The sequence below is a fragment of the Zeus faber genome (genome assembly GCF_960531495.2).
Source record: "Zeus faber genome assembly, chromosome: 3".
In the NCBI taxonomy this organism is placed as follows: domain Eukaryota; kingdom Metazoa; phylum Chordata; class Actinopteri; order Zeiformes; family Zeidae; genus Zeus; species Zeus faber.
Genome location: NC_137190.1, coordinates 27,582,557 through 27,610,121, shown reverse-complemented (window position 1 = coordinate 27,610,121; position 27,565 = coordinate 27,582,557). Strand labels below are relative to the sequence as shown.

At 45.0% G+C, this 27,565-nt stretch overlaps 2 protein-coding genes across 5 annotated transcripts; one reads left to right on the top strand and one right to left on the bottom strand.

Moving 5' to 3' along the window:
- The first annotated feature begins 8,160 nt into the window (after positions 1 to 8,160).
- On the top strand, positions 8,161 to 11,762 carry dtwd1 (DTW domain containing 1). Of its 4 annotated transcripts, XM_079997809.1 has the most exons (6): positions 8,161 to 8,258; positions 9,504 to 9,667; positions 9,782 to 9,816; positions 10,006 to 10,143; positions 10,574 to 10,862; positions 10,955 to 11,762. In XM_079997809.1, exons 2-6 carry the CDS (start codon positions 9,559 to 9,561, stop codon positions 11,182 to 11,184), a joined length of 801 nt encoding a protein of 266 aa, XP_079853935.1. In that variant the 5' UTR covers positions 8,161 to 8,258; positions 9,504 to 9,558; the 3' UTR covers positions 11,185 to 11,762. The 4 variants fall into 4 exon arrangements, with proteins under 4 accessions (XP_079853935.1, XP_079853932.1, XP_079853934.1 ...); XM_079997806.1 differs by having other exon boundaries at positions 9,504 to 9,816; XM_079997808.1 differs by having other exon boundaries at positions 8,185 to 8,258; positions 9,551 to 9,816.
- A 146-nt stretch (positions 11,763 to 11,908) lies between these two features.
- On the bottom strand, positions 11,909 to 27,165 carry nnt2 (nicotinamide nucleotide transhydrogenase 2). Its single transcript, XM_079997804.1, has 22 exons — positions 27,048 to 27,165; positions 26,212 to 26,364; positions 24,072 to 24,301; positions 23,782 to 23,981; positions 23,612 to 23,699; positions 22,838 to 22,926; positions 22,567 to 22,754; positions 22,317 to 22,450; positions 20,549 to 20,740; positions 19,414 to 19,564; positions 19,167 to 19,328; positions 18,951 to 19,061; positions 18,718 to 18,863; positions 18,412 to 18,607; positions 17,006 to 17,239; positions 16,034 to 16,194; positions 15,309 to 15,488; positions 15,063 to 15,222; positions 14,088 to 14,169; positions 13,710 to 13,828; positions 12,391 to 12,506; positions 11,909 to 12,281 (listed from the first exon to the last, which is right to left on the bottom strand). The coding sequence occupies exons 2-22, from the start codon at positions 26,342 to 26,344 to the stop codon at positions 12,135 to 12,137; spliced, it is 3,219 nt and encodes a 1,072-aa protein (XP_079853930.1). The 5' UTR covers positions 26,345 to 26,364; positions 27,048 to 27,165; the 3' UTR covers positions 11,909 to 12,134.
- Positions 27,166 to 27,565: the final 400 nt, after the last annotated feature.

Sequence of the window (27,565 nt, the reverse complement as noted above, 5' to 3'; positions counted from 1 at the left end):
AGATAACAACAAAATGATCAAGTCCATTCACTTTGCCTTACGAGGAGATTCATTACAGATATTGAAAGGATTGGAAAACAAACATAAATTTTCAAAAATGCCATCAGCCAATCCAAAGTCTGAGAGTTTGAGATACAGTAATACTGCATAACTCAAGAATAATCGATTGCTTTATAATGGGAGAAGTGAAAATATGTCAACATGGTATATAGTTAATCTTATATGAATTCCCTGAGAAGTTTATTGAGTGAAACTGGAGTCTGATTACAGTGCGTACAGCGCAGTATTACAGCGCAGGCTGCCACACCTCCCACACAGACACACACACACACACACACACGCACACATGCGCACACGCAGACGCACACGCAGACGCACACGCAGACGCACACGGAGTACCTTTTGTTTGGGTTCACATCTGGCTTGGCGAACCTCTGTCAGATAACGACAGTCAAATTGAGAGAACCAAACCGCTGAAATACGTTTGACCCAAAAAACATCTGAATAAGGTGAAGGCTTTGCCAAGTCACGCAAAGTTAGTCTTAGCAGATAATTTGTAACATGCTCAACATGTAAACACGTTTCAGACTCAAGGCTGTGTATTCCCAGCAGGATCGAGGGAGAGTGCAGCCAACGGGAGCTATAAAGCTCCCTCATAGACGTAGAGCTGCAGACGTCCAAGGATGCGTGTCACGGATACAACAAGGCCATAATGGATATTCACGCTCTTTTCTCTTTTGAAAAAAATAAAATCTTCTGTAATCCCATTCTGTTGGTGGTTTTTAAAGAACACAGCAATAAGCTCAACATGTCATGAATCATTCCTTAGCTCCCAGTATTTATACTTGTTTCATTCAGTTCACTCATTTGTTTTCATGGTTTACGTTCATCTGGTCATTTCCTCATGCCATGTCACTAACTCCCATGTCATTTCAGATCCTCCCTGCAGCTCATTCCCTCGATACTCCCTCTGTTTAAATACCGGTCAACTTCACTTTGTTCCTTGCCGATTGTCTTTTGCATTACGCTGAGCTTTCCCGCACTAATACCTGATTCCTGTCCCTTCTGTCCCAAACGTCTCTGTGCCAGATAAGTTTGCCTTCTCTGACTGATCTCCCGGTTTTGACCTCTTTCTGGAACAAACCTTATGGACTTTGACTTCTTACCTGGTGGCTTTGGTGCCGTTTTTGAGGGTTCACATCTGTTCTGAGTCAGTGAGTGTAACACAATAATACAAGAAGAAAAACCCTTTTGAGCCTGTATACACTCCAAGCTACGCTTTTGTTGAATCTGATACGGCGTCTGTTCAGAGAAGCGGCAACACAGCAGCTACCGTATATTGCTGAAACTCTGGTGATGGATAATCACTGGAGGCTAAACCTTGCACTTGTAAAAGTCAAGTGAGACATAATATGTAACTTTTCAGCTCAACACCACAGGAACATCAATCGTTCATTATGCATGTGTGTCAGGACATGAACACACAGTACCACATGTGTCCCATAATACCAAAAGCATGTGTAGACTGAGGCATAAAGGCAGGTTAGCGATGGTATGGACGAAGTCTGCGTCCAAATAACTGAGCGAGGCAGAGCGCCAGGAAGGAGGTGGGGAGGGAGGACCCTGAGTCACATGGGTGATGTAGCGGTGGCCGGGGGGGTTGTAGGGGGAGACGAGGGAGGCCCGATGGGGCCCGAGCAGCATAACTTGATACATTCCGGGGCCGTGAACCTTTATTTTCTCAGAGGAAATCTGTGGTTACGCAACCCAGGGAAATCTGTGTTTTCAGCCTTAGCACGAAACCCCAGATTGCTGTGAAAAAAGGGGGGGAAACCCAGACCTCCTGCAACTCCAGGGGGTCTGGGTTTTAACCGTTTCACATGGCAAATAAAAACCATGCTCACACACCTCCAGCTGACAGTCGACATAACCAGCAATGTTGACCTTACATGCATGATTGAAAGATTGGTCAAATAATATTGTGATTATTGTTATGGTGCAGGTATTAATATAATAATAGTAATAATATAAAAATGTGCTCAGTATCCAGTCCTTTTGGAATTGTCTGCAGTATCAACCTACATTGTTATAATCCCACTTAAAGTCAGCGAGAGATTCAACAAGTAACAGTGAATCTATTCTGTCAAATGCTGTCACGTAAGTTTTTTTATGTCTGGTAAATCATACCAAAAACATTTTCCTCCTATTTTGTCTCATTTCTGATAATTTTGTTAATATTGTTAAACAATATGCCCAGAGCAGGAAAGAAGACTTGTTTCCTGTTGTGGGCACATTTGCAGTGTGCCCATATTGAGGGTGTTGCTTTGTGGCATACGAGGGGGCGTGCTTAAGCCACGATTTGCAGGTGACAGTGCAGGCTTCTTCCAGCCGCAGCGCAGATGTACCAGGTCCGCCGAATCAGCCTCATTAGCGCTGATTGATCCGACCTGGCTAGGAGAGTTTTCTTATGCGTTCTTTGGTCTTGTAGTAGGGATCCCATGGTGCAGGACGCGGGAATGCCTGCGCACCAGACCGCGATTGAGGAAGCTGATTATTCTCTTTACTGATTATTCTCTCTTTTCGGGACCACAAACAGCTGCTGAAATGCCTGAGCAGGAGTGCTGGTGCTGCAGGAAACCCGACTATGTCAGGCCGGACTGCCCCATGATAAAGGTGGGACAGGTGGTTGGGGTCCCTGGTCCACCGGGCCCCTACCCCGGTTGGGAAGGGACCTACAATGTACCGGTAAGAGTACAAGGGGGTGGACATCAGGCTTTGATGGACTCTGGCAGTTCTTGGTCCAGCAATCTTGGTTTAACCTGGGGCTTTGGTGGAGCTGTCACGGGTGTAAATTCGGTGTGTGCATGAAGATATTCACATGAATCCGATGGTGCAGCTTGAAATTTGTTATAAGGGGAAAAAGCACAAGTGAAGGCTGCGGTGAGTTCCTGCCTGTTGCACTCCCTGATTTTGGGTACGGATTGGTTTTGACATTTTAATGAGGGAGGCTGGGGGAGTGCGCTCACAGTCCGTAGGGAAACATGAGTGTTGCGTGGCACATGGTGACACTGACGTGTCGATAGTGTTTGCTACCGGGTCAGGAGCAGAGGAGTCCCCACTGGAGTCTTCTACAGTCCCAGTGGTGTTCTTTACGGATGATTTTCCGCTAGAGCAGTCGTGGGACAATACCCTACGTGTGGCCTTTGAGCGGGTAGCTAAATTCTATGGTGTATTGGTGCATCCAGACCAGGCGCTCACTCACACCGTATTTCTCAGTGATTAGGGACACGTTATATCGGGTGAGCCGTGACAGTCAGGAGAGGAAATTACCCAGTTGTTGGTTCCGAAAAGCCGCTTTTCGGAACCAGAAATGCTTTTCCAAATGGTGCGGCGTGTGTCCCGAGTGCCAATTAATCAATCCTCCGACTACATCAAAAGCGTTGTTGAGGCCCCTGCCTCTAGTCGAGGGGCATTTAAAAGACTTGGTATGGACCTCATCGGGCCATTAGTCCGCAGTTCCCGCGGGTATCATTTTGTGTTGGTTCTAGTGGACTATGCAACTCAGTACCCCGCATGCCATTGCGCAGTATTATTACATTACATTTAGTGATTTAGCAGACGCTTTTATCCAAAGCGACTTACAATTGTTCAAACACCGACGGACGCAGCCATCAGGAGCAATTCGGGGTTAAGTGTCTTGCTCAAGGACACTACAGCATGCTAGCAGGAGGAGCCTGGGATCGAACCAGCAACCTTTGGATCACTAGACCACCAGCTCTACCTCCTGAGCTACCATCCCCACATTACTGCCCCACATTATAACCAAAAGTGTGGCGCAGGCACCGTTTCAGGCTATCTCCCGAGTTGGGATTCCTAAGGAAATCCTGACGGACCAGGGCACTACCTTTATGTCACTTAGACTTCGGGAACTTTACGAGCTGTGGCCGTCTGCTCAGTTCGGACCAGCGTGTACCGATCCCCAGACCGACGGCCTTGTGGAGCGGTTCAATGAGACACTGAAGAACATTGTTCATAAGTTTGCACACGACGATAGCCATAATTGGGACAAATGGTTGGACCCTCTGTCATTTGCGGTGCCTGAAGTGCCTCAGGCCACCATGGGATTTTCTCCCTTTGAACGCCTCTTCAGCAGGACACCCTGGGGGTGCTGGACCTAATTAAGGAAAACTAGGAGGAAAGGCCTAGCACCAGTACGAACGAAGTTCAGTATGTTATGGACCTGCGAGCAAAGCTACATGCGCTGGGGTGCTTGTCACGGGAGAATTTGCTCCAGGCTCAGGAATGTCAGTGCCGGTTGTATGACAGAGGGGCTCGGCACAGGCAATTTGCACCGGGAGACAAAGCTTATTGATAAAACCAGAAAGCCTGTCTCCCTCCCTAAACCTGTGCCTGTGGGTAGAGGCGACCACATGCTTTCTGGTGTTATTCTGTATCTGTGCCACTCTGATTGGCTTCAGGGAAAAGCCTCCAGAGCTGCTTGATGAGACTACCATTTATGGCACTGCAACCACAAGCCCAACGTGAAAGGACACCAGAAAAAAGTGACAGCAGATGATAGTAGTGTATTATGATTCAATGGTGGCAATGTGTATTAATATATAGTATATGGTTAATATTCCTTATAAATATATTCATTCTCTGCATAGCTATGGTATATGTAGAATGAATATGAACCATGTGGACGTTTTAATCTGTTTTCAAGATGTTTTGGAGTTAAAAATGGAAGTAAACAGAATGGAAACACATCTTCCAAACAGTTTTTAGAATAACTGTCTTTTCTGTTTCCCATGTTCGCAGACACTGCATGTCACTGCGGCAGTGCTAAACTGCTGAACGTCTGCATTTTATATAATATTTTATATTCCACCTTGCGCTGTGTTTGGTCTAATTCGCTAATAGAGGATTACGGATTGTGATTCTTAACTGTTTTCTGTAGTGCTGTTGCATTGTGTTGTGCAGCAGCACTACAGTGTGAGTTGTGCGGCAGCACTACTCAGTATTTCATTTATCCCATGACGGTTCAATGATTTATTAATGGGAACTTGTGATTGTGATTTAAATTTCCCACAATAAATGTTGCTTTTCTTTGCTCATTAAACCTGTCCCCTAACTGTAAAATCATTGATTCACACAGCATATAAATTACTGGCTCTGTAACTCACATAGGGGTTATCCACTGGTGACCTTAGCCATCTCACTGTCAGGTGACAACTCTTCCAAGAAAACTGCTTGGGTTTCAGACCTTAAGCACGCCATAAGAAACCCGCATCCAAAACATATGTAAAAAGGGAATTCATTCAGACTGTTCAAGACATTTGGAGTTATGGTGATTACCTGAGATGCAGAGGGAGATCTGGTCTGCTCCATCTCTCTTGAAGTCGTCCCTGTGATGATCTGTGAAGTCAACAAGCACATTATAAAATCATAAAGATGTATCCAGGCAATCTGGATACTCCTGATAAAATGTATTCAAACATAGGGCTTAATTAGGTTTTCTCGACATTTGTCCAACAGAGGTGCATCAGTGCCACAGAACAAAAACATGGAGACTCATTCATTAGACACAATGAAATGTAATTTAATATTTAGAATTTGCCGTAATATTAGGAAGTATCACAGATGCAACATTGTCCGTAAAAAAAATTGTAATATGACTCTATTTCTATTTAGTTTATTCACAAACATTTTTTGAATCATACAAAACCTTACTGTATAAAACTGTGAACACAAACTCAAAATAGGACAAAGGCTACAAAAGACTCAGAGAGGAGAGTAGACAACATATTGGAATACATTCATATTTTGAACAGATTTAAATGCGGTTAACTTGATTAACTTCCCACTTGGTGGCAACATGGAACAGAAACAAGCTGTCTCTCGTTTTCATCGGCAGCGGAGAATATACTGCTGCAAGTTTGGGGTTTTTCTCATCCTCCATATTATTGGACTGAAAAGCTGTTGAAATTGTGAGATTAACCAGAAACTTCTGATCAATTTGTGCCTGACAGGTTGATCGATGACTGAGCGCCGTGACATTGCTCTGACTAATTCAAAGGTATGATTGTGTCGGCCGGAGCAGTGCTATGTGTTGACACTGAAGAGACCCACCTTGAACTTGTGGAGGAAACAACCGCCAGAAGGCATCTTTACACATGGCCACAGGAAGATCGGACACGAAAAAAAAAAGGGTTTTCAGCATCCTAAGAAAGCAAAGAACTGAGTGGTTAATGTGGCTGCTGTTGATAAACTATTTCCACATTCATCATGTTCTCCAAAATACTCTCAGACCACCAGATTCTTAGAGGAATTAGTCTGCATGAGATTTTCACTTTCCTAAAACCTGTGACAGTCGAGGTTATCTTGAAACTTGAGATAACGAGTCTGTTTCACATCAAGCTAAACACATCTGGCCCCACGGACAGAGGGGACGGGCATCTGCGTTTGAACTTATAAATAAATATACCAGTAACTCCACCTTGCCTCTAATAACCTTTGTTTTTTGTGAGAGAGTGGCTCGTCTGTGTATATCGATCCAAATTAACACAGCAGGACCTTTGAGGATACTGCCAGTCTAATTAGGATGATGGGTTGCAGAACTTGTCATTTTGTAGGACGGAGAGGAAAAACAAACACATTATTACTGCTCTACTGGAATCTGTTGCCTAATTGTGTAAAACACAAGTTGTTTTTTGTAACTTAACAGACCACTGAGGATTGAAAATATTTTACCCCTAATTTTGGGATTACTTTTTAGGATGTTGCATGAATCTCTTGACTCATTGTTTAGGGAAGGAATAACAGTGCCACACGTACAAACAGTGAATTGATGTGACTTTTAAACACTGTTTACATGTTGAACAGGGTTATTTGGGAAAATATGGAATCGTCTGTGCTCCCCGTTGCAGTAGATCCAGGATAGTCACAGGCCAAGATAGCAAAGCCAAGTCCCAATGCAGAATCTCAGTGACACTTTCCATTCCTGTAAAAAAGCAAAAACAAAACATAACTGTAATGGTAACCACATGGTTAGCAAATTCCATTAGACTAATACAATTAGTGACAATAGAAAGTCCTGACGATTGGCAATCAAGAGGGCTGTATGCAGCGATAGATCGATAGATCGATAACTAATAATAGAATGTCATTCAGTTCCATGTAAGCCACATGATCACTGAATGATGTGTTCAATGTGAGCTAAAAACGAATACATGCGTTGACATACTTCCTCTAAATAAATGAAATTTGTTTTAAATAAGAAAAATTGTAAGAATATGCAAACAAAATGACCCTTTACCATTTGTTTTTTAATTGTAATACTTTTTTTTTCAGCACAGTGAACAATTAACAATTTGATATTAACAAATTGGAATATGAAACAACAATAGCCTTATTTAAAACAAAAGTGAGACAGTAAACATAACATATCAAAGCAGTTACCTATGAAACTAACCAGTGTACCTGCATGTTTTCACAAGTTAAAAGCACATATTCAAAACATATACATGATTCTAATCGCATTAAACAGTTATGACTACAGTGTTAAACATTATTTAGTAAAGTGATTGAAACGCAACTCTTACACAAGGACATTTGAATGGACCTTATGCTGGCAGCGTTGACGCTTCTCATGAGCTGCATTAGCATTCGCTAGCCGTGTAAAATACAACACAAGTTCAAAGTAATGAAGCACACGCTGCGTTACTGTACGACGTGTCTGTTTCCAGCATCCGCATTTACTGAAACATTTGACTTTCGGAGAATTGACTTTGATTTCACTCCCTTTCCAAGAAAATATCTATGCTATCTATTTCAACAACGACATTTCTTTAAAGGGAGGAAAATCATTTCTATGTTTATATCAGCAGCCAGCAAAAGCAAGACGAACCAATCAGATTGCATAGCTCAGTGCATTAGGGCAGCACCCGCTTTTACTGACGTGGACTCATCACTATGATACTTTCACTTCAACTAGAGTCACATTTTTGTCATGATGTTTGTACTTCTACTCAAGGTAAAGCTCTGCGTGCTCCTTTCACCACTGCTGGAAGGGTGGCGCGCTCGAAAAGGACGTCGCGCGTCCAAAAGTCGAGTGTCGGTTGCTAGGCAACGCCACTTCCGGGTTAAACGGCGTGCCGGTGTCGCTACTTCCGGTGTGGAACAGGCGTCGCGGCGGGCGGGCGGGCGTGTGCGCCGCCTTCGCTCACAGTGTGACCGACTGGGAGACTTTCAGTCACGTCGTGAGTAAAGAAGGGACTTTTCCCGCCCAACCCGACGGCGTCGATGCTTTTTTTTTCCCTCCGCCCCGGGGTTTCAACACAGTTCTTTCTGCTGAGGCTCAAGCTGTGTAGGATTTGGCACAGTGCGAGCTAACGCTAGCGGGAGGCTAGCAGCGAGGAGCGCGCTTTATCAACACGGTTGAGTGGAACGCCGTGCACTGTTTTTTATAAGCAGCCCAGTGACGGCGTCTGAAAACAAACCCCGTCTGTTCGAGTGTCTGGCGTTATCTCGTCCATTTGACAGTTGCAGGAAGTAACTGTACTCGTGTCATTTTTCAAGTATCCGTTCTTACTCAAGTCTATGCCGTTGCGGGGATTTGAGATCTTTCCTCCGTCAAATTGCAAAAGAAAACGTCTATTTTTTTTATCGTTTTACTCTACTACATTTCTCTAGTAGATAACAGTGTAGTAGAGTCTAAAAAGAAAAAAATCTGGATATTTATACTATCAAATGCAGGCACTGGATCTATCAAACTGCTCATCGATTATTCAGCGTGTCCATATCATTGTAAATTGTTATGACTCCAAGTTCAAGAGATTATTTGTCACATACGGTCATACATATATGCAGTGAAATGTCATGACACCCGGTGATTACGCACAATAAGCTCTATAAGCTTGAAAAATACTCAAGCGTGCGGTTCTATAATTATATAATAGAATTGATTGTCTGCGTTGTATTAAATATACATCTAAATCCTCCTAAATAAAACTTTACCGTAACTTACATCCAGTACTTACCTCACAAAGCTTGCGTCCAGCAAAGTGCGGGCGCAGTGTAGAACTTGGCAAAACGAAACTCGAAAAACAGTCAGCTTTTTGCAGGCACCACTCAACGGACTTCAAATAAGTAGATATAGATGATAGATATAGATCATAGTAATAAAAGTAGGAATAAGGAAATGTATAATAAGTCAAAAGATAGTTACACTAGGTTTGAGTTAATTCTATCGATCACTTATCTTAGACGCTGCATATGGCGAATTTATTTACGTAATACTTAAAAGTACATTTGAGAGAGAAAGTACTTACTTTCTTTACTTAAGTAAAAATGTCACCTTAATACTTTGGCAAGAGTCATTTTGGTTGCAGTACTATTTTTTGGTTCTTTTCCTGACTTAAAATGTCTATTTAAAGGTCTCGTTTAAATGTTGAATATTTCTGTGCCTGAATATTTTTGCTTTTTCATGTGTCTTTTATTTGCAGGTTCCATGATGTTGTGACCTATCTCTTGCACTTTGTCCACTTTTAAGAGTAAACCATGAGCAGCCTGGACAGAGACCAGCATCTCCCTCTCAGTCACCCTGGGAAACCTCAAACCAGTGTTAATTCATCTGTAACACACACGCCTGCCAAGCCGCCTCTTCCAGGTCTAAAATTGGCATCGCACGCAGTGCTAGAAAGAGCGCAGCAGAGCGGCAGGTTGAAATGCTCAAAATGTGGCGGCTCACGAATGTTTTTCTGCTACACATGCTGCTCATTAGTGGGTGTCTGCCAGCAAGAAATCCCCTCAATCAAGGTCAGTAAGGGGGTAATTTAGACTTGACTGTGCCTCAATACAGCATAGTCTGATACTTTTCTATAAAAAAACGTTAGATATTCTATATTGATATCCTCTTCAATGCTGTTTTTGAATTCCATGACAATTCTAATACTGATTGGTCCAAGTCGATGAACTCGTTTGGATTATTGATATGTTTGTGTTTAGCTCCCAGTCAAGATCGACATCATCAAGCACCCGAACGAAACGGACGGGAAGAGCACCGCGATCCACGCAAAAATCCTGGCTCCTGCTGATGTCACCATATACACCTACCCATGCATCCCTGAATTCCAAAAGGACAAAGTAAAACGTCTTTATTCTCATTTGATGTTCTTTGTGATTACCTGTTGCGGATTTCTCTTCATACTGTATTTCTGTGACAACTGCTTACTTCAGTTACTTTACCCTTATTTTATATTGGAATCTTTTATGAAGAAAATCTGAATTTGGGCATGTTATTTTATTGCACTATTATAAAGATTGGCTATAATTATACAAAATACAAAGAAGTCTAGTATTTAAGTTGTGATGTACTGGATTTATATTTTTTTATATTTCACTTCATTTTACATTAATTCTGGATTTTTATTTTCTCCTCAAACCATCTTGTCTATCAGTAAGCAACATGAATTTTTTTTTTTTTTTTTTTTTGAGCATAATCTATGATGGTACATGTGTACGTATATTCTTCTTTACAAAATCACATGTCAAACACCCCTCCCCTCCCTCCCAGGTTGTATTGGTATTTCCAGGGCCAGGCTCGGTCACGATGCAGGACATGATTCAGCGTTTGCGGCTCAGGGCCGACGGCGGGTCGCACGGCTCCCCCGACGAGCCTCACCCGAAGAGACCGAGACGAGAGGATTCGCCAGCGGCCACACACGTCGCCCGGGACCAGAGGTCAGGGGCCCCAGCTGAGCCAGAGGCCTCGGAGTCAAGGGTGTCCCCCCCGGAGAGGGTGGTTTTCATCGACAGCACATGGAACCAGACCAACAAGATCATCACAGACGAGAGGCTGCAAGGTAATTAGGAGAAATTGCTGGTAATTTTCTGAGGGGAAGGGGGTGAAATTTGACACAACGTGGATTGATGACCTCACGCTCTCCGTCCACAGCCCTGCTCCAAGTGGAGCTCAAAACGAGGAGAACCTGTTTTTGGCGCCACCAGAAGGGCAAACCAGAGACCTACCTGGCTACGATAGAGGCCATCTATTATTTCTTAAAGGACTTCCACGAGCAGTGTCTGGAGCAGGAGTACAGTGGAGAATACGATAACCTTCTGTTCTTCTACTCCTACCTGCACTCCCTCATCACCAAAGCCAAACATTCGGCTGGAAGAGACTGAAAATTCCAGAAAGACGTGGAAGTCAGAACTTTAAATTTTTTTTTCCCCCAACAGGATTGAAGGGTGACTACGACACAAAAAATAAATCAAAGCATAATCCCATAGTGGTACAAATGCCAAATAGTAAGCCATGTAATCTTGGCAAAACACAACCATTAAAGAATTGAGTGAAATTTGGAAGGTTGACTTCACGTCTTAAGCTGGATAAGGCAGTCTGTCTTCTTTCAATATCCCGCGGTCTAACATTTTATTGTCATAGGCTTTATCATGCAAGTTTCAGTGTCAGTGAAATGGCCAATTTAAGCTAAAATCTCTGGGCAAAATACCACAATATTGAGACAAATAGTATAAATCATAATGGTGAATTGATCATACCACACTTACAGCTCAGAAAATTGCCAGATTTATTGAGCGTAATCCTGGGACAGTTTCAGGATGTGACAGTCTTGAAATGAGGGTCAAGGATTTTAAATTAATTTGTATAATCACTTGTGTGAAGTGTATTTGAATATGTTCAGCCAAGTGAAATGAGACAGGCTGCATTACTTTTTCCTTGGCAGGTGATTGAATAAGTTCCTTCTCTTGAGGCTCCTGCCTAATTGGTTTCTGTATCCTTGAAACCATGCTTCCTTTCAGCCTATTTAACTGTCACACCCCTGTAGTTTCAGTTCGAAAGCTAATTTTGAATTGGCGCACACAGCAATTTAAACAGTGCATTTAAGAATCTTATTTAAATACTTTATTTACAAATCATGAATCACATGCATGAGTTATTCAAACCCTGTGAAATAAATCATCTTTGTTGAATCTTTGGCACTTCTGATGCAGCATTGCATTGTAGCTTTGGTTTAAATTATTCATACATGTATAACACATTCCTGTGCAGGGTTGAACTATTTTGACCACAGGATTCAAGAAAAATATGGGATGATGAACTAACAGGGAAGTAACTAGTAGTAGGCCTCTCTGATCTTGGCCTGGAGGTTATCGCAGGTTTTCTTGGCATCTCCCAGCAGCATGGAGGTGTTTGGCTTGTAGAAGATGGGATTATCCACCGCGGCGTAGCCCACACCCAAGGTGCGCTTCATCACGATCACCTGCGGGGGAAGAGGAACGACCAGCGGGTGAACCTGGTGACATTCTGCTCCAGTAACACAATGTGGAGAAAGAAGCGCTCTGCTTCGACAACATGGAGATGGGCCAAACCTGCTTGGACTTCCAGACCTCCAGCACCGGCATGCCGGCGATGATGGAGTTAGGGTCCTCTTGCGCGGCGGAGTTCACGGTGTCATTAGCGCCGATGACCAGCGTGAGGTCCGTCTCTGCGGGAACGAAACGTGGCGCCATTAGTTATAGTGTGTGAACAGCGGTGGAGCTGCCGTTCATCTCCCTTCATTGTGAATAGAACCAGAGCTGTCCGGGCCCGCATGCCTAATTACCACCAAAACTGCCCATTGCCCTGATACGTGACATGTCTAAACATCAACACACAATCAACATTAACCTATTGGGGACCTATTGTGAAAAACTGACTCAGTGCTTGTGTACATACATTTGGATCTCTGATGGGCCTACTAACACAATCTGAAATTAGAAAACTCAAGTTTTTTTGTGCGCTGCCTATTCCAGAAAATGTGTTACAACAAGCCGTTCAGGTTTGCAGCCCCTTCCTATGTAACACGGGACTTCATTAGAATTAGAAACGCCCTCCATCTGAGTAACCACCCACAGCTGGAGAAGAACAAGTGCCGCTGGGAAATGCTCTGTTGGTTTCACACCAGCCCAAATCTTTTAAAAAGACAGGGATTAACGCCAACTGTGATGAAACTGCAGATGAGGGAAATTCTGTCTCTTTTTTTTCTAAAAATAAAGTGCAGTAGGTAGACTAGGCTGCTGAGCGTGATACGCTGTTTGTTTCTCCAAACAAAACCAATAAAAATATTGTTTTTATTGTAGCTGTATCAATTGTATTTATTTTTCAACGTTTACATGAAACAAAATCCCGCGTCCGGTGTCCCCCACAAGCTTGAAGTACAGCAACGGAAGTTGGAACAAACTTTTAAATGACGCCTTGTAGATCTAATATGAGTGAAGATTCAGCAACTGGATTGCTTATTTCTCACCTCAAATTTGTTCAGAAACAGGTTTGGTGTATTTATAAAGGTGAAATCAGTGAATGTTTACGGACTAAATACAACAGAACCCGGAAGCCATGCTCAAACCCCAGTGGCTCACAGAACTAGGGGCCTCAGGAGGGTGGCTCCTCCCATTGAAACCAAGCTTCCTGGAAGAGGGTGGTTTAGACTAGGCATGTTAGAATGACTACAATGCAAAATCGGAGTGGTATTTTCAGCAACAAACTTCTAAAACATGTTTCGGGGACCTCAGAGACATTAACTTTTTGAAAAGGAGCATAAAATGTTCCCTTTAAGTTCACACACAGCAGTAACTATCTCCCCGGCTGAAGTGACAGTTCCGCAGACGTAGAAGATCAATTTAGGGGATTAAGTAGGAGTCGTTTTTACCAGGGAAGTCGTCGTTGATCTCATCCATCTCCAGCACCACGTCATAGGGAACGCCGGCCTCCGCTAGCAGGACGTTTAACTGGCCTGGCATGCGGCCAGCCACCGGGTGGATACCAAACCTGACCCACAGGGACACCACCTATAGTCAACAACCCTTTCCCTTTGTTGGAACTATCAATCAACATTTTGATCAATGACAAAACAAACCTGTTTTTAAATAACATAAAGGGAAACTGGGAAAACATTGTTACTCTGAAATGTAATTCGATTTTCATCCAAATAGGGACCAGCACAGCAAGATGAAGTAAACCTGGAACACAGCTTCAGGCACTGCTAGTACATGGAGATGACTTTTCAAAGAAATAGTGTAGAAATTACCTGATCCTCTTGCCCTGTTCCCTCAGCATCTTCACCATGTCTGCAATTGGGTACTGGGCTTTTGCGGCACATAGACCCCAGCCTACACACACACACACACACACACACACACACACACACACAATTTATTGTAGTCCCCGTGGACAACCTCTAAGGTCTATTTGATTGAACAGGATTTATAATGAATCATAACTAGAATTTGCCGTCCATATGTTATGACCTCAAGGCAAATATAATAGTTTTATTGCAGCTTAAGGAAGTCAGTGAGACCACTTTGAATCGATTTTATCCCGTTTGTCATTTTAGAAGATGTAGTGGGTGCTCCAAACTCAACATGCTCCACCATGACTTTGAGAAACCGCTTGCACATTTGAACGCGTTTGAGGTAGATTGAATGCCCAAATGCAGAATGACAAATGAGGGATCACATCCACACTAACGGCTGCCCGTCATGCTTTAGTTACCTCGCCACAGTCATCCGTGCATCGTCCAAGAATTCATTATCAACTGGCCAAGGGTGAATTTAAGTGTTTCCATCAACTCAGTAGAGCTTCTGCTCAACATTGTTTTGTTTTTTGTTCATCCTAAGCGGAGCCGCTCACATTCAATCAGTCCTGTCGACACGCAGCGCTCGTCAGCTGGAATGGACGGTTGAATCTTATTGGTCCTGACAGGAAACCAGCATCTGGAGCCCAGAGACAGAGCTCTGTGCAGCCCAGTGGTAAAAGATAGCGCAGGTGTGCCCGATCTCAGCTCTCTGATGTGGATTCAAGGTTTCCCCCCCTTCCTTCCTTCCTTCCACCCATCCATCCATCTAGACCTCAACCCTTTTCAGTCAGAAGGTCCTGCTCTCCAGTCCTGCAGGAGAGCCAATGGGCTGTTGCCTACCAGATCTACGCTAGTATTGCGTGTAGGAGCGTTTGATCTATCCAGACATCTAATACCGTGCGTGACTTTGCTTTTTTTGGGACCTACCTGGCGTGATGATGATGTTGTTTGCTTCCTTAATCAATTCAATGGACTGGTCAACGTTGACCTCGGTGTGCGTGCCGACGATCTCCATGGGTTTACCCCCGGCCGTCGATGTGGTGCCATAACCGCCCAGGATCACGTTAGGCAAGGAGCGGTTCATGGCCTTGGAAGAAGGGCGGTGCACAGGAATACTGTAACTATAGTGTGATGATGCGATGCGTGTGTGGTGGGACGGGTGTGCTCGCTTACCACACACATGATGTAAGAGAGGATGGCACCAGAGGATCCGATCAGGGCTCCTACGATGGTCATGAGGTTGTTGTCCAACAGGAAGCCCTCGGCACATAGTGCCCAGCCAGAGTAGCTGTTCAGCACCGTGATGACCACCGGCATGTCGGCACCCCCGATGGCCGCCGTCAGCGTTACACCCTAAGGAGGACAACCAAGGTTGACATCACAGTGCATAGAAACTTAAGAACGTATAATGAGTCTTGAGACTCATCATATTAGACTTTAATTGTATATTAAACTGAAAACCCATTGGGAGAAGACCCAAGTGATCTTTTCAATTAATCCCGTTTTGAGAGAAAGTTTCAGCCACAATACATGGTACAATCGACCCAATTGCGACCATGTCCTTCAGCGACAGTTGCCCCAATGGCTTACAGCTAAGGTTAAAATAAAAATACCAGAGTTATCCTTTAATGAGTTAAATTTTTTTGAAACAGGAAATGGATCATTTTAAATAGAATTCCAACAGCTGCAAACCATTTGTTCATCCCGCACAATGAGGCAATCACAGCAACGTTCTTCAGCAACATGATTTCCCACTTGGCTTGAGGCTTAGGTAAAAAAAACCCCAAAAAAACAAAAAAAACCCTACGTTTTCTTTGATGTTTTTGAGTGATCACATGTCTAGCGTGCTTTAACTACTAATATGACTAATATTCTTTTGCATCCCAGTGAGTTCGTACCATGACGGTGGAAAGCCCCGACACCCCTATTAGACATCCCATGCCGGTGTTGTAGCTGGAACTGAGCATGAAGGGAATCATGCCGCCCATGGAGGCCATCATCAGGCCGGCGTTCAGCATGTGGCGTCCAGGCAGCAGCAGGGGAGCGGAGTTCAGAACACCTGGAACAAACAGAGGTTACGTCTATCAAGAACACTCTCATAAAGCCAGCACGTTTGCCAGTCTTGGTGTGTAATTTATGGAAGCTATGAAACAGATTTTTTTTTTTTTTTTTTTTTCTGAATTTAACAGTAAATTACAGAGTGGGAAAGCAGTTTAGGCTTGGAACAGACAGTGATTGCAGCTACTGGGGCTGGAATATAATTTGATATTGTTGTACGCAGTTTTTCCAGCGCTATAGCAATATATAATGACTAAATGTTAAAAGAATGACCAACAGTTTTTTCATCTTATGAGGTTTGAAATATCAGTTGAATATTATAGGCATTAACATAGAATACATATTTTTCCCTTCTATGATTATCAAAATAAATCGTTTTCAATCCTTTACTTTCGGCTCATCCAAATGGTATGAAGGAAAGTGATTTGAAGAGACAGCATGTGCCGTAGTGGCATCTGTGGGTGAGTGGGTCATGTCAGTGAGGGAATGGGAGTGTCCTCCATCTAGGCCCCTAATCAGCCGTCTGACAGTCTGCAACCCCCAAACCCAAACCAGACAGCCACCGTGCCACGACGCCCGTGACAACTTCCAAGAAAGACTGTCATGTGTTCCTCTTTATCATCTGCATTGCAGTCTGAACAAACGAACAGACAATCAGGACAGGAATTACCAGGGGATCATGGGCTTTAGTGAGATGAAAGGGTGCAATCAGCTCCAGCGGGCACTGAGGCCGCTTTGCTTAGGACGGCCGGTTGTTTGCCCGCATCAAAGCACGAGGATTACATTTGACCATTTCCTCCAGAGAACAGCACCTTGAAGCTTGCCGTAGGCCACCAGCGATCCACTGAAGGTGACGCCGCCGATGTAGGTTCCCAGGTAGGCCACGGTCTTGACCATGTTGGCGGCCGGGTGGGCGTCCAGGTGCGGGTACTCGATCATGAACTCCGCCACGCAGGTGAGCACGGCCGCCAAACCCACCAGGCTGTGGAAAGCCGCCACGAGCTGGGGCAGGTCTGTGATCTCGATGCGCTTGGCAATGGTCAGACCTGAGAGGAGACCAAGACACGAGGTGTTTGGATGAATGTCAAGGAAGGTCTACACCTCGAGAAACGGGAGAAAAAGCTGTACGTTTCATTTCATGAAATACAAGAATACATAAAAGAAACTAAAACAAATCGTGCAAGTCAGTGGACACCTGCTTTCTGTTACGCCGCTGTTCCTATTGGAAATTATCCACCCTGACAGGATGATAGATGTTTCACTGCACTTCAGAAAATTCTCTTGTTCTTCAAAAGACTCAAAAATGACTTACAAAGTCAATGGTGTGGAGCTTGTTCGTCTTGATTCTGTAGTGTTGTGAACATTGGCTACCAGTTTCGACTTAAGGTGGAGGCATACTTAAAAGAAGTAGAAGTTTCTGACCAAAAAGACGTATTCAGAACCCGATAACAAATTGAAGCAGTGATATGGGTTCTTGCGGTGTTCTCGGTGCAAGCCCCCAAGGCAAACTACATCCTTTGTTTTCTTGCTCTGAGAGCTCCGCTTGTCGTGATTTGTCCCAACGCCGTCGCATCATGGAAGGGGACAGACTTTAATCTCCCTTTCCGGGTCAACAAGCCTGATTTTTGCAAAGCCGCAACAGTCGGAGCATGTTTTCTAGATACTGTCAATAGACGACGTTGTGCGACACACTGTTTGAGTTTGATGTCACTATTTTTTCCTTTTTTCATCTTTATATGAAGCAAAGCCACTGCCAACTCCTCTCGCTGTCGCATTGGTGCTACTTTCACCGCCATCGTTGTTTTGCTTGGATTTTTTCCTGTTTCCAGCAACTCTGGAAATAGGTGCCACGGAATATATGCCCCCTAGTGGTATGGAATGGCATATTATGAAGAAGTACACAGTTCTTATTGAGTATTCCGCTGATGGTGTTCTGGGAAATGTCCTCCGGTGGTTCTTACGTCTTTTGTTCTCACTTCTTTTTAACTGTACCTCCACCTTTAGTCACAAACATAAACACACAACTCTCTCTTGTGCGCCAACTGTTGTCCCAAGCGAACAATCCTTGAATATAAACTCTCTAGTGATAGAAAATACTGACTGATGACTTAACATGGACTCGTGGAAATAACATTGCTCAACTGTTCTCTTCTCCGTAGATTCTGCTCCGTTGAAGCAGAATCTAAATGACCCCCATCGCCCCCCTTTCGGTACTTACCCAGGGTTCCGCCGGTGGCCATGGCCAGAGACATCTGGGACAGCAGCTCGGGGGAGGGCTTGAGGGCGCCCAGGGTGGCAGCGATGCCCCCGGCCACTCCCATCATGCCCAGGGTGTTCCCCAGGCGGCTGGTGCGCTGGGCGGAGAGGCCCGCCAGCGCCCCCACGCAGCACATGCCCGAGCCCAGGTACATCATCTACGGCCAGGATGGAGCGAAAGTAAAAAAAAAAAAAAAAGGGAGACGGTTTGTTTGCGTTCATCTGAGGAGGACCTTCAGCCTGAATTGTGACCAGGGTCATACGGCACCTGCTCAATGTTGTATCCGGCGGCCACAGACGCTCCGTAGCCTCCTACAAAAACCGCCCCGGGCAGAGCGTACAGGTAGTTGTACTCGGGAGGGTCCGTCGGACGCTTGAACATGTCCAACATCCTCTGGGTGATCTGAAAGCCACCTGCAGACATGGACAAAGATCTGTTAAATGTCAACTTTAAATATGGTATTAGCATTAAAACCGACTAATTTGCCGCAGCGTTCAGACCGGCAATGTTGATGGAGGACACGAAAGCAGCAGCCAAAGCCAGGCTTTCGGGCAGGGAGGAGGGCGTGAGACCTCCGCCCATCAAAACCAGGCCTCCCACTGCCGTCAGGCCTAGGAAGAAGGTGGGAAAAATGTATGGGAAACCAAAGACATCGACACAAAACAGCCCACTTTTCTCCATCTTGGCTGATTCGTGGCATTCTCCGAGCCCCTCACCTGAGATGGCGTTGGTGACCGACATGAGGGGCGAGTGCAGCGCGGGGGTAACGCCCCACACGGTGTGGTATCCCACGATCCCAGCCAGGCCAAACGTCGTCACCATCTGGGTGAAGGCTGCACTGGGGGAGACTATGCCCAGGGCCAGGCAGGTGGACACACCTAGAGGAAGCACACCACCGGAGCGCTTTGAGGGTTTTGCTCGAACGACGGCATTTGGCGTACGGTGCAATGCACAGCGTCTAACCTGCGGTGAAGACGCCGGCAGAGGTCATAGTGCGGTGGAAGGGGGAGACCTCCGAGGCCTTTTCCGCCTCGATCTCGGCCACTGTCTTCTGCTTGACGGGAGGTGGTGGAGTGGTCTTGGGGAGCGGGGAGGGAAAGATGTTCTTGCCATCCTGGTCAGCACACAGAAAGAGAATGTGAGAAGGAGGAGAATGACACGAGAACAACCTCGAGTTGTGCGTGAGAAAGGCACATCAAGAGCTTGAAGTTTCACATTGTGGAGTCTCGCTTGCACGGGAGATTAGACTGAACAAACAGCAATCACCAACCAGTTACAATGGCGGTTTTTGCGAAGATAAATTCCCTTTTAAGGAGCCCAAATAACGCTTAGTTCACTGATATGTCCTGCTGAGGTTACCAGCATTTCCCCCCCACGATAAACAAAGCCAAGATTGCTGGTAAAGTATGTTTTGAAACTTTCATAACATTCTTTTTCCCCCGATTCTGAGGCAGCTTTTCCCAGCTGGAAGATGCTTTTCGTGCTCACTCAGCACAAAGTAGTCCAACACAGCCATGGGTGGGATTACAGGGGTCACTTGCGGGGCGGACGTAACGCGGGGCACGCTATAAATGCCAGGCTCAATAATCCCACTCTCCAGTGTGTAAACTAGTTTCCCATTGACCAAGTGTTTTATTTAAAGCTAAAATAGTCGGAGTAATTTCAAATGTGGTGAAAGACTATTCCAGCAACAGAATGTGGTAAGAATGTGATTTGATTGTCAAAAGGAACTCGTCTCATAAGCAGCCGTTCCTCGTTTTCTCTGCAAAACTGGAAACCCGAGGCATGGTTGCCAGTGTTGCTGTTTTCCCATAATTGGGCTACTTTTAATCAGATGAGGTTTGAGCGGTCTGAGGGACGGGCATACATACGCATGACGGAACAAGAAATAAAGAAAGATGAAAACCTGACAAACTACAATTGTTTCGCTCGTTAAGTGGGGTCATCAGTGAAATTCAGGGTTTTGAAGTTATTTACTGCCTGACGAAATTAGTGCTGTTAATTTGTACATATTATATTGATTAGTAGGAAGGGAAATTCAGTCAAATGTAGTCCACACCAGAAAAATGTAAATGAAAAAAATAATAATAAACCCCACCTTCATGACCAGAGTCCCACGGACAACGTGGTCCAAAGTTCCGTAGTCGAACTCTTCTCTGGGTTCGTAGTGGAAGTATTCCTTGTCTGGGCTGATGGCCTTGAGCAGCTTCAGGACGTTGTTGGAATACAGCGTGCTGGCCTGGGTGGCCATGCGACTGGGCAGGTCTGTGAAGCCGATGTGTGTCACACCCTGGTTTAAGGAAAAATGACATTGAAAATACAGCTGCTAGCAGCGATGAGAGGGTGTCCAGCTGAAGAGGGACCCGGAAGCCTGGACCTCCAGCGAGGCAGCAGCGATGTCTCGCTAAACAACTTGGACCAGAGAGAAAAACGTGCTGATCATTGGTCTCCGAGAAAGCTATTGATGCATCTGTTTTGGGAAACTATGGCCTCTGGCTGTCAAACAGATCGACCTGCGTGAACCAAACTGAATTTATCTAATGTAAAACAGCCTGCCGAGTCTAAAAAAATTAAAATTAAAAGTATGCTAGGTTCACATCCTGTCTATGTGCGGTTTTCATCGATACGTTTCTGTCCGTGGCGGCCATATTGTTTGGATTTACGTCTTTATATAACTTGCAACAGAGCCGGTTTGATGAAAATTGGACAAATGGCCTAGGAGGAAATAGAAAAAAAATATAATTTTCATTCAAATTCGTAATATCCTAAAAACGACCATAAGCTCAGTGTTTTTGGCACAGTTTGAGGCCATGAGAAGCTGGATTATCTGACACTGAATTCATGATGCTAGGACAAACAGGATGTGAGATATGGCCATGTGAAAAGTCGGATTTCATGGAACAATACACGGGCGCCCCTATGACCTCTGGCCGTCAAACGGCTTGAGCTGCGTGAACCAAACTAGAATCTAATGTAAAATAGTGTGCCGAGTCTAAATAAGCATGTTTGTTTCACATCGGACCTAGCGTCTACAAGTTGTGCATACTTCCTCTCTATGCAGCGATTTCTCTGGCATGCCATGAGGAGCATCATATGGCAACACACACACACACACACACACACACACACACACACGGGAGCCCCCTGTGGGCGAATGTTAAAAAAAGAAACAAGAAGAATTTTGGTTTATCTTGACCCCTTGGAATTTCCATCCATCAAATTTCATGAAGATTGGATCAATTTAACCACATTTGGAGAGGAATTTAAAAACTCCACAGATGGTTTTAAAAAATGGGAGTGCAAGGAATTGAGCAAAGTTGGTTTGGTTGAAATTGGACAAATGGCCTAGGAGGAGAGTCAAATTAATGGTGTCAGCGGCAAAGTTGCAGACCATGTGGAGACACATGATGACACCATTATTGTGACTGTGAGATGAACAGGGTGCAAGATATGGCCAGGTGGAAAGTGCAAATTTGAGCTGTTGGTGGCGCTAGACGCATGGTCCGATTGGTCTACTATTTTAGATTTCTACGATTGAGACCAATGTCTATGAAGGTGCCAAATTGCGTTTAAAGCGACTGGTGAGAACATGGAGATCTAGAAAAAGTGGCAGAAAAATAATCAAACATACTGTAGAATAACAACAGTGTGTTTGCACCTTCCGTGCTTGACAAAGTTCAAAGTGTTTTATTTGTCAAGTGTAGGTCATTCGGTACAATGAAATTCTTGGGGCATGACAGGCAACAACTGCGTAGTGGGCATAAAAAGATAAACATGACACCCTAACAATGGTTGTAATGGTTCATAAAGCATATAAGAACACATACAGGGGACTCTTATCCACAAAAGGAGGGCAGGGCACTTACTTTGTGGACGTACAGCTCCCCGGGCTTGGTGGTCTCGATGTTCCCCCCCGCCTCCGCGGCCAGATCCACGACCACCGAGCCGTCCTTCATCGACTCCACAAACTCCTTCTTGATCAGGATGGGTGCGCGCTTCCCTGCATGAGGGCAGGAGGAGAGGAGGGTGGGTGAGGAGCTTTACGGGTCTGAAATACGATATAAAATCGGGCAGGAAATGTGACAGGGAGGAGCGTTTGGAGGAGAGGACACTGACCTGGGATGAGCGCGGTGCTGATGATGATGTCCACCTCCTGGCACTGCTTGGCGAACAGCGCCATCTCGGCGTCGATGAACTCCTTGGACATCTCCTTGGCGTAGCCGCCGACCCCGTCCCCGGACTCCGCCACGTGGACTTCCAGAGGCTCTGCCCCAAAGGACTTGAACTGCTCCAAAGCTGCCGGTCTGATAAGTCCAATGGGCACGTCAGGTTCAGTCATCTCACTAGTGGAATCAAGAATCATCCGCCATGTGTTGTCGTGCTATACCTGGTGTCGAACCCTCGCACGATGGCTCCCATGGACTTGGCTGCTCCTGCCGCTGCCAGACCGGCCACGCCACCACCGATAACCAGGACCTGTATGATAAAAACAAATGTTTATATAGCCACACAAGTTTTGTTTTCTACCCGAACACAATCCTTCTATTTGCTGATGTGCTGCTTTTTGTGACTGTGGTCTTGTTGACGTTTTGTTTTTTTTGGCTGGCACAATAAGATCTCCCCTTGGTGAATAATGAAGTACTAAGTTGTCTCATGGTAAGTAGGTGGTGACTTATGCAAGGAATTATGTGTCACATTCATATATAACAAAATGAATTAAAAAAAAAAAAAAAAAAAAAAAAAAAAAAAAAAGACTACAATGCGCAGATTTGAATTAAGATTTTTTTAATGAAAAAAATAGGTCTATAATAAATAACGATCCACAAATCTGTATTTAAATTGTTGAATGCAAAAAAATAAAAACAATATGTATTTCTTTGTAACCAATTTGTGTTTTTTTTGCATTCAACAATTTAAATACAGATTTGTGACACAGCTACTATTTCTCTACATACAATTTTTCTTTTGTGAATTGTGATGCAGAATTCCTCCAATAGTGACTTGGCACAATGACATGGGGATAGGGAATCTGAGAAGTCATAGATCCAAAGGAAGAGCATGAACTCGGATTAGAACCTCAAAAGCATAGGACGTGTCACAGATGAAATCACACGACAGCCATGCTAATAATATATACTTGACTAAATATCTGACCGCTCACCTTGGCTGGAGGTACTTTGCCTGCTGCCGTGATTTGACCAGTGAAGAACCTGCCAAAGTGGTTCGCCGCCAGAACCACGGCCTTGTACCTACAAAAGAAGAGATGCATGAGGAAACACCTGTACATTTGATTTGACATCATATTACATATGCTCTGTGATATTTCCTCACCCTGCGATGTTGGCCATGGAGCTTAGTGCATCGTAGCCCTGTGCGATGGTGACGCGGGGCACCTGATCCATGGCCAGCACGTTGCTCTGCCTCTCAGACAGCTTCTGCATCAGCTCCTGGTTCTGAGCTGGATAGATGAAGCTCACCAGGGTGGACCTGGGCTTCAGCAGGTCCACCTCACTCATCCCGGGGGCACGCACCTGCGAAGTTAAAAGACCCCCAAAATTTTTTTTAAATAGTCAACGTAAAATGGATTAGGTTGGACGGGTCTCGTGGATTTGCGCTCTGACCTTGAGGACCAGGTCCGACCCGAAGGCTCCCTTGGTGTCGGTGATCACGGCCCCGGCCTGCTGGTACTGACAGTCAGAGAACTGGGACTGGTTCCCGGCGCCGCTCTCCACCTGCACCCTGAAGCCCTGTTTGACGAGCGCCTGGACGCCGGCGGGGGACAGGGCCACGCGGCGCTCATTCTGTAGCGTCTCCTTAGGCACGCCGACCACCAGGTCCTTGTAAGGAACACCTGGAGAACAGACCAGGGTTAATTCTGGCATTACAAAGTTACATTCAAGGACTTTTTATAAGCATTATTTTATCGCCAAGGAATTCACTCAAAACAAATCATTAAAATATATATAACAAATTCTGCAAATAAAAAAAAAAATCTGTGAATACATTAAATTAATTTACGAAATAAATTTGCATTTGTGAATATCTTCTGAAAATATTTACAACTTTCCAACAGGCATTTGTGAATCCAGTGGATTTGCATTTTACACTCCATTTACACACGCGCCTTGCCGCGAAAAAAACACTTTTTTTTTACTATTCCACAATAATGGACCAATCTGGATGAAACTCGGATGACGTTCCAACATGGCGTTTTGTGGATGAAGTTTGTGATCAACAATCGCAACCTCAACAAGATGGGGCCACGCACAGCGTGCATGCCCAAGTTGACAGAGTACACAGATCACATGACATATAGTCGCAATCGGACTTTAACCAAAGGAATATAGGAAACAAACCCTTAACCATACAAAGTTACACTGTGACAGGTATTATTTTATTACTATTAACCTTTATGATTGAAAAAAAAACAAAAAAACAATTTAAAGTATTACCAGAAGATAGTTGGATTAAACACAGTGCAGCATATCGAACGTCATAAATACATACGCTTCTGAGGACAACGTACATGCAGCAAAGTAGGTTCTATAAAATAAAAACCCAATAACATCACTGTCAGAATTTATAGACATTCCAGAGATAATGTATACAAACTTCCTGAATCATAATTACTGGTAACAATAACCATTAGCAATTACATAATACAAGGAACATGTATTTGTTTATTAAGCCCTAATCATGCAGCCCTACTTCAGAATGATAACGCTGTAAGTTGCGGCGTAGGAAAGCCACCCGCAGCCACAAACATCACCCGATCATGGAATTACACTGTAACCAGGCTGGAACAACTTAACTTCTGCAGCAGCACACTCGTCCATTGAACTTTAACGAAGGGCCTTCTACACTGGACCCCGCGTGTTGATGCATGCGGCTATATTTTATAAATATTTGTGGGTTTACAAATCTTTTTGTTTGGATTTGTGGAAGGTGTTTTATATCTACAGATTACACATTTACACACAGATTGTATATCTGTTCACACAAATAATATTTAGACAAATCTATCTCCATAGAACCCCGACAGACAACACACACCTGAATCTCCAGCACAACCAAGGCCTTGTTGTTGTACCCTTGGACAATAAACAAAATTTTAAAACATTATCCCATAACCTGGCCAGAGAAACTACTCTCCAGCAGGGATGTCGCTTCACAACACGCATGCAGCACCGAGAGTGAGCCAAAGCGGCAACAGTGTCGGGTTTCACATATCTGGTCACCCGGGGGGGGGGGGGGCCCCCATTGACCTCGCCGTCACGGAGACTATATCAGCGGCTCATTGGCTGCGAGCCAGCGCCGTGCCATGCGGCCTGCACCGCCGCACAGACTCACTCTATCCCAACTTCTTTCAAGGCCTCTGTTGAAGTGGAAATACTCGCTCAAATACGCATTGTCCGAAGACACAGACCCCCCCCCCCAACCCCACCTCCACCTCAGGCCAAGGACAAGCGACGGCGGGAAAACTCCAGAACCACGTTTCACCTTTAACTGACCTCCTGTGTGCCTTCACATCTTAGCAGCCCGGCTGCTGTAGAACTAATTTCCTATTTTGGTAAGGACTCCCTGAGAAAAATTCCCCCGATCTGAGGGGTTTTCCACTCGTCCTGCCAGGGCGGCGTCGTCTTTGTCCTCGAGTGAACCCTGTTCTGGTCTGTTCTCAGGCTGAGAGAACTCAAACCTGTGTTGTCCTCTGCAGGAGTGGGGTAAAGGTCAAACGGGGATCGAGGACCGGGAGGCTCGTACCTTTGGAGGCCTGTTGGTCCCACAGCGCAGGGAAGGTTCTCAGGGACCTCCCGCCCGGCGTCTTCCAGCGAATGCCTTGCCGGAACAACGTGGCGGCAGAAGACTTGCAGACACAGCACATGAGCGTCGACATGGCTACTCAGTCAGCGGCTCCTTAATATAAACATATAAACACACGCACGCACACAGACAGAGATTAAGCAAACACTACTTCTGCTCTCAGTCCAAAATCTTCATTACATTTCCTCCGATAGTTCCCGAGGTCCACACCGACACGAGCACACAAGGGCCTAGAGACAGCGGAGTGACATATCAGCTGGACAGGACAGGACAACCCCCCACACAGAGAGACAGGGTTGGTTACACACTATGGATTTGCGTCGCGAGATCTTGGAATATGACGATGGCGTGGGGACCATGCCAAGGTGGGGGTTTTACTGGGAAGAGTAGTTCAGGTCACAGAGAGGGGCTGGTCTCACACACACACACACACACACACACACACACACACACACACACACACACACACACACACACACACACACACACACACACACACACACACACACACACACACACACACACACTTTCAATGCAATTCAAAGAGCTAAGTTGCAGTTTCTTCCCCCATTTCTTGGTAACTCTAACCCACCATTGGTTTGCTTTACGTGGATAGTCAGTCAGTCAGTCTACCCACTCACTCATTCATTCATTCATTCATACTTACAACTGTTTGGAATGCTTTCATGCAAGTCGAGGTCATTCTAAATCTGACTTGAGTTGGATTGATGGCTGATTGCCCGCAGCTGTCTGCGGAATAAAAAACTGGTTCTTACGGTCGTTGGGTCCTTCAAGCAGCCACCAGGTAGCCAGGTCACCTGGAACGCGCACTGAGCTCCGCGCTGCCTGCCGACATGGACGACCTTCACAGCCACTTTTAATATCGCAGCTCTATTTAACTATAAATAGAGGGCCACGTGATCCGCCTCCATGACACCGTAAAAAGGTTATCATTGAATTCATATGGCAAGAGAGTGGTGTTTTTCTTTTTATTGAGAGCATTTCTCAAAGCGTTTTCTCAATGTGTGAAAACAGCACGATCGTTTAATTTCAGACTGAGGGCCGCGATTGCGCGATGATGATAATGCCAATGATGATCAATGTTAATAATCATAATCCGTTGAAAAGCATTTCGGGAACGAGGTGAATGGAATCAAAACAAGATCCACGCAGCGTGGCTTGAGTTGCACTTCCCATGTCTGTCCCCCAGATGGCGCCAGAAATGAACCAAATAAAAACGGCTGCTCGCTGGACGAACATAACTGCCCCCCTAGTTTGCTCAGGAGTCACCTGA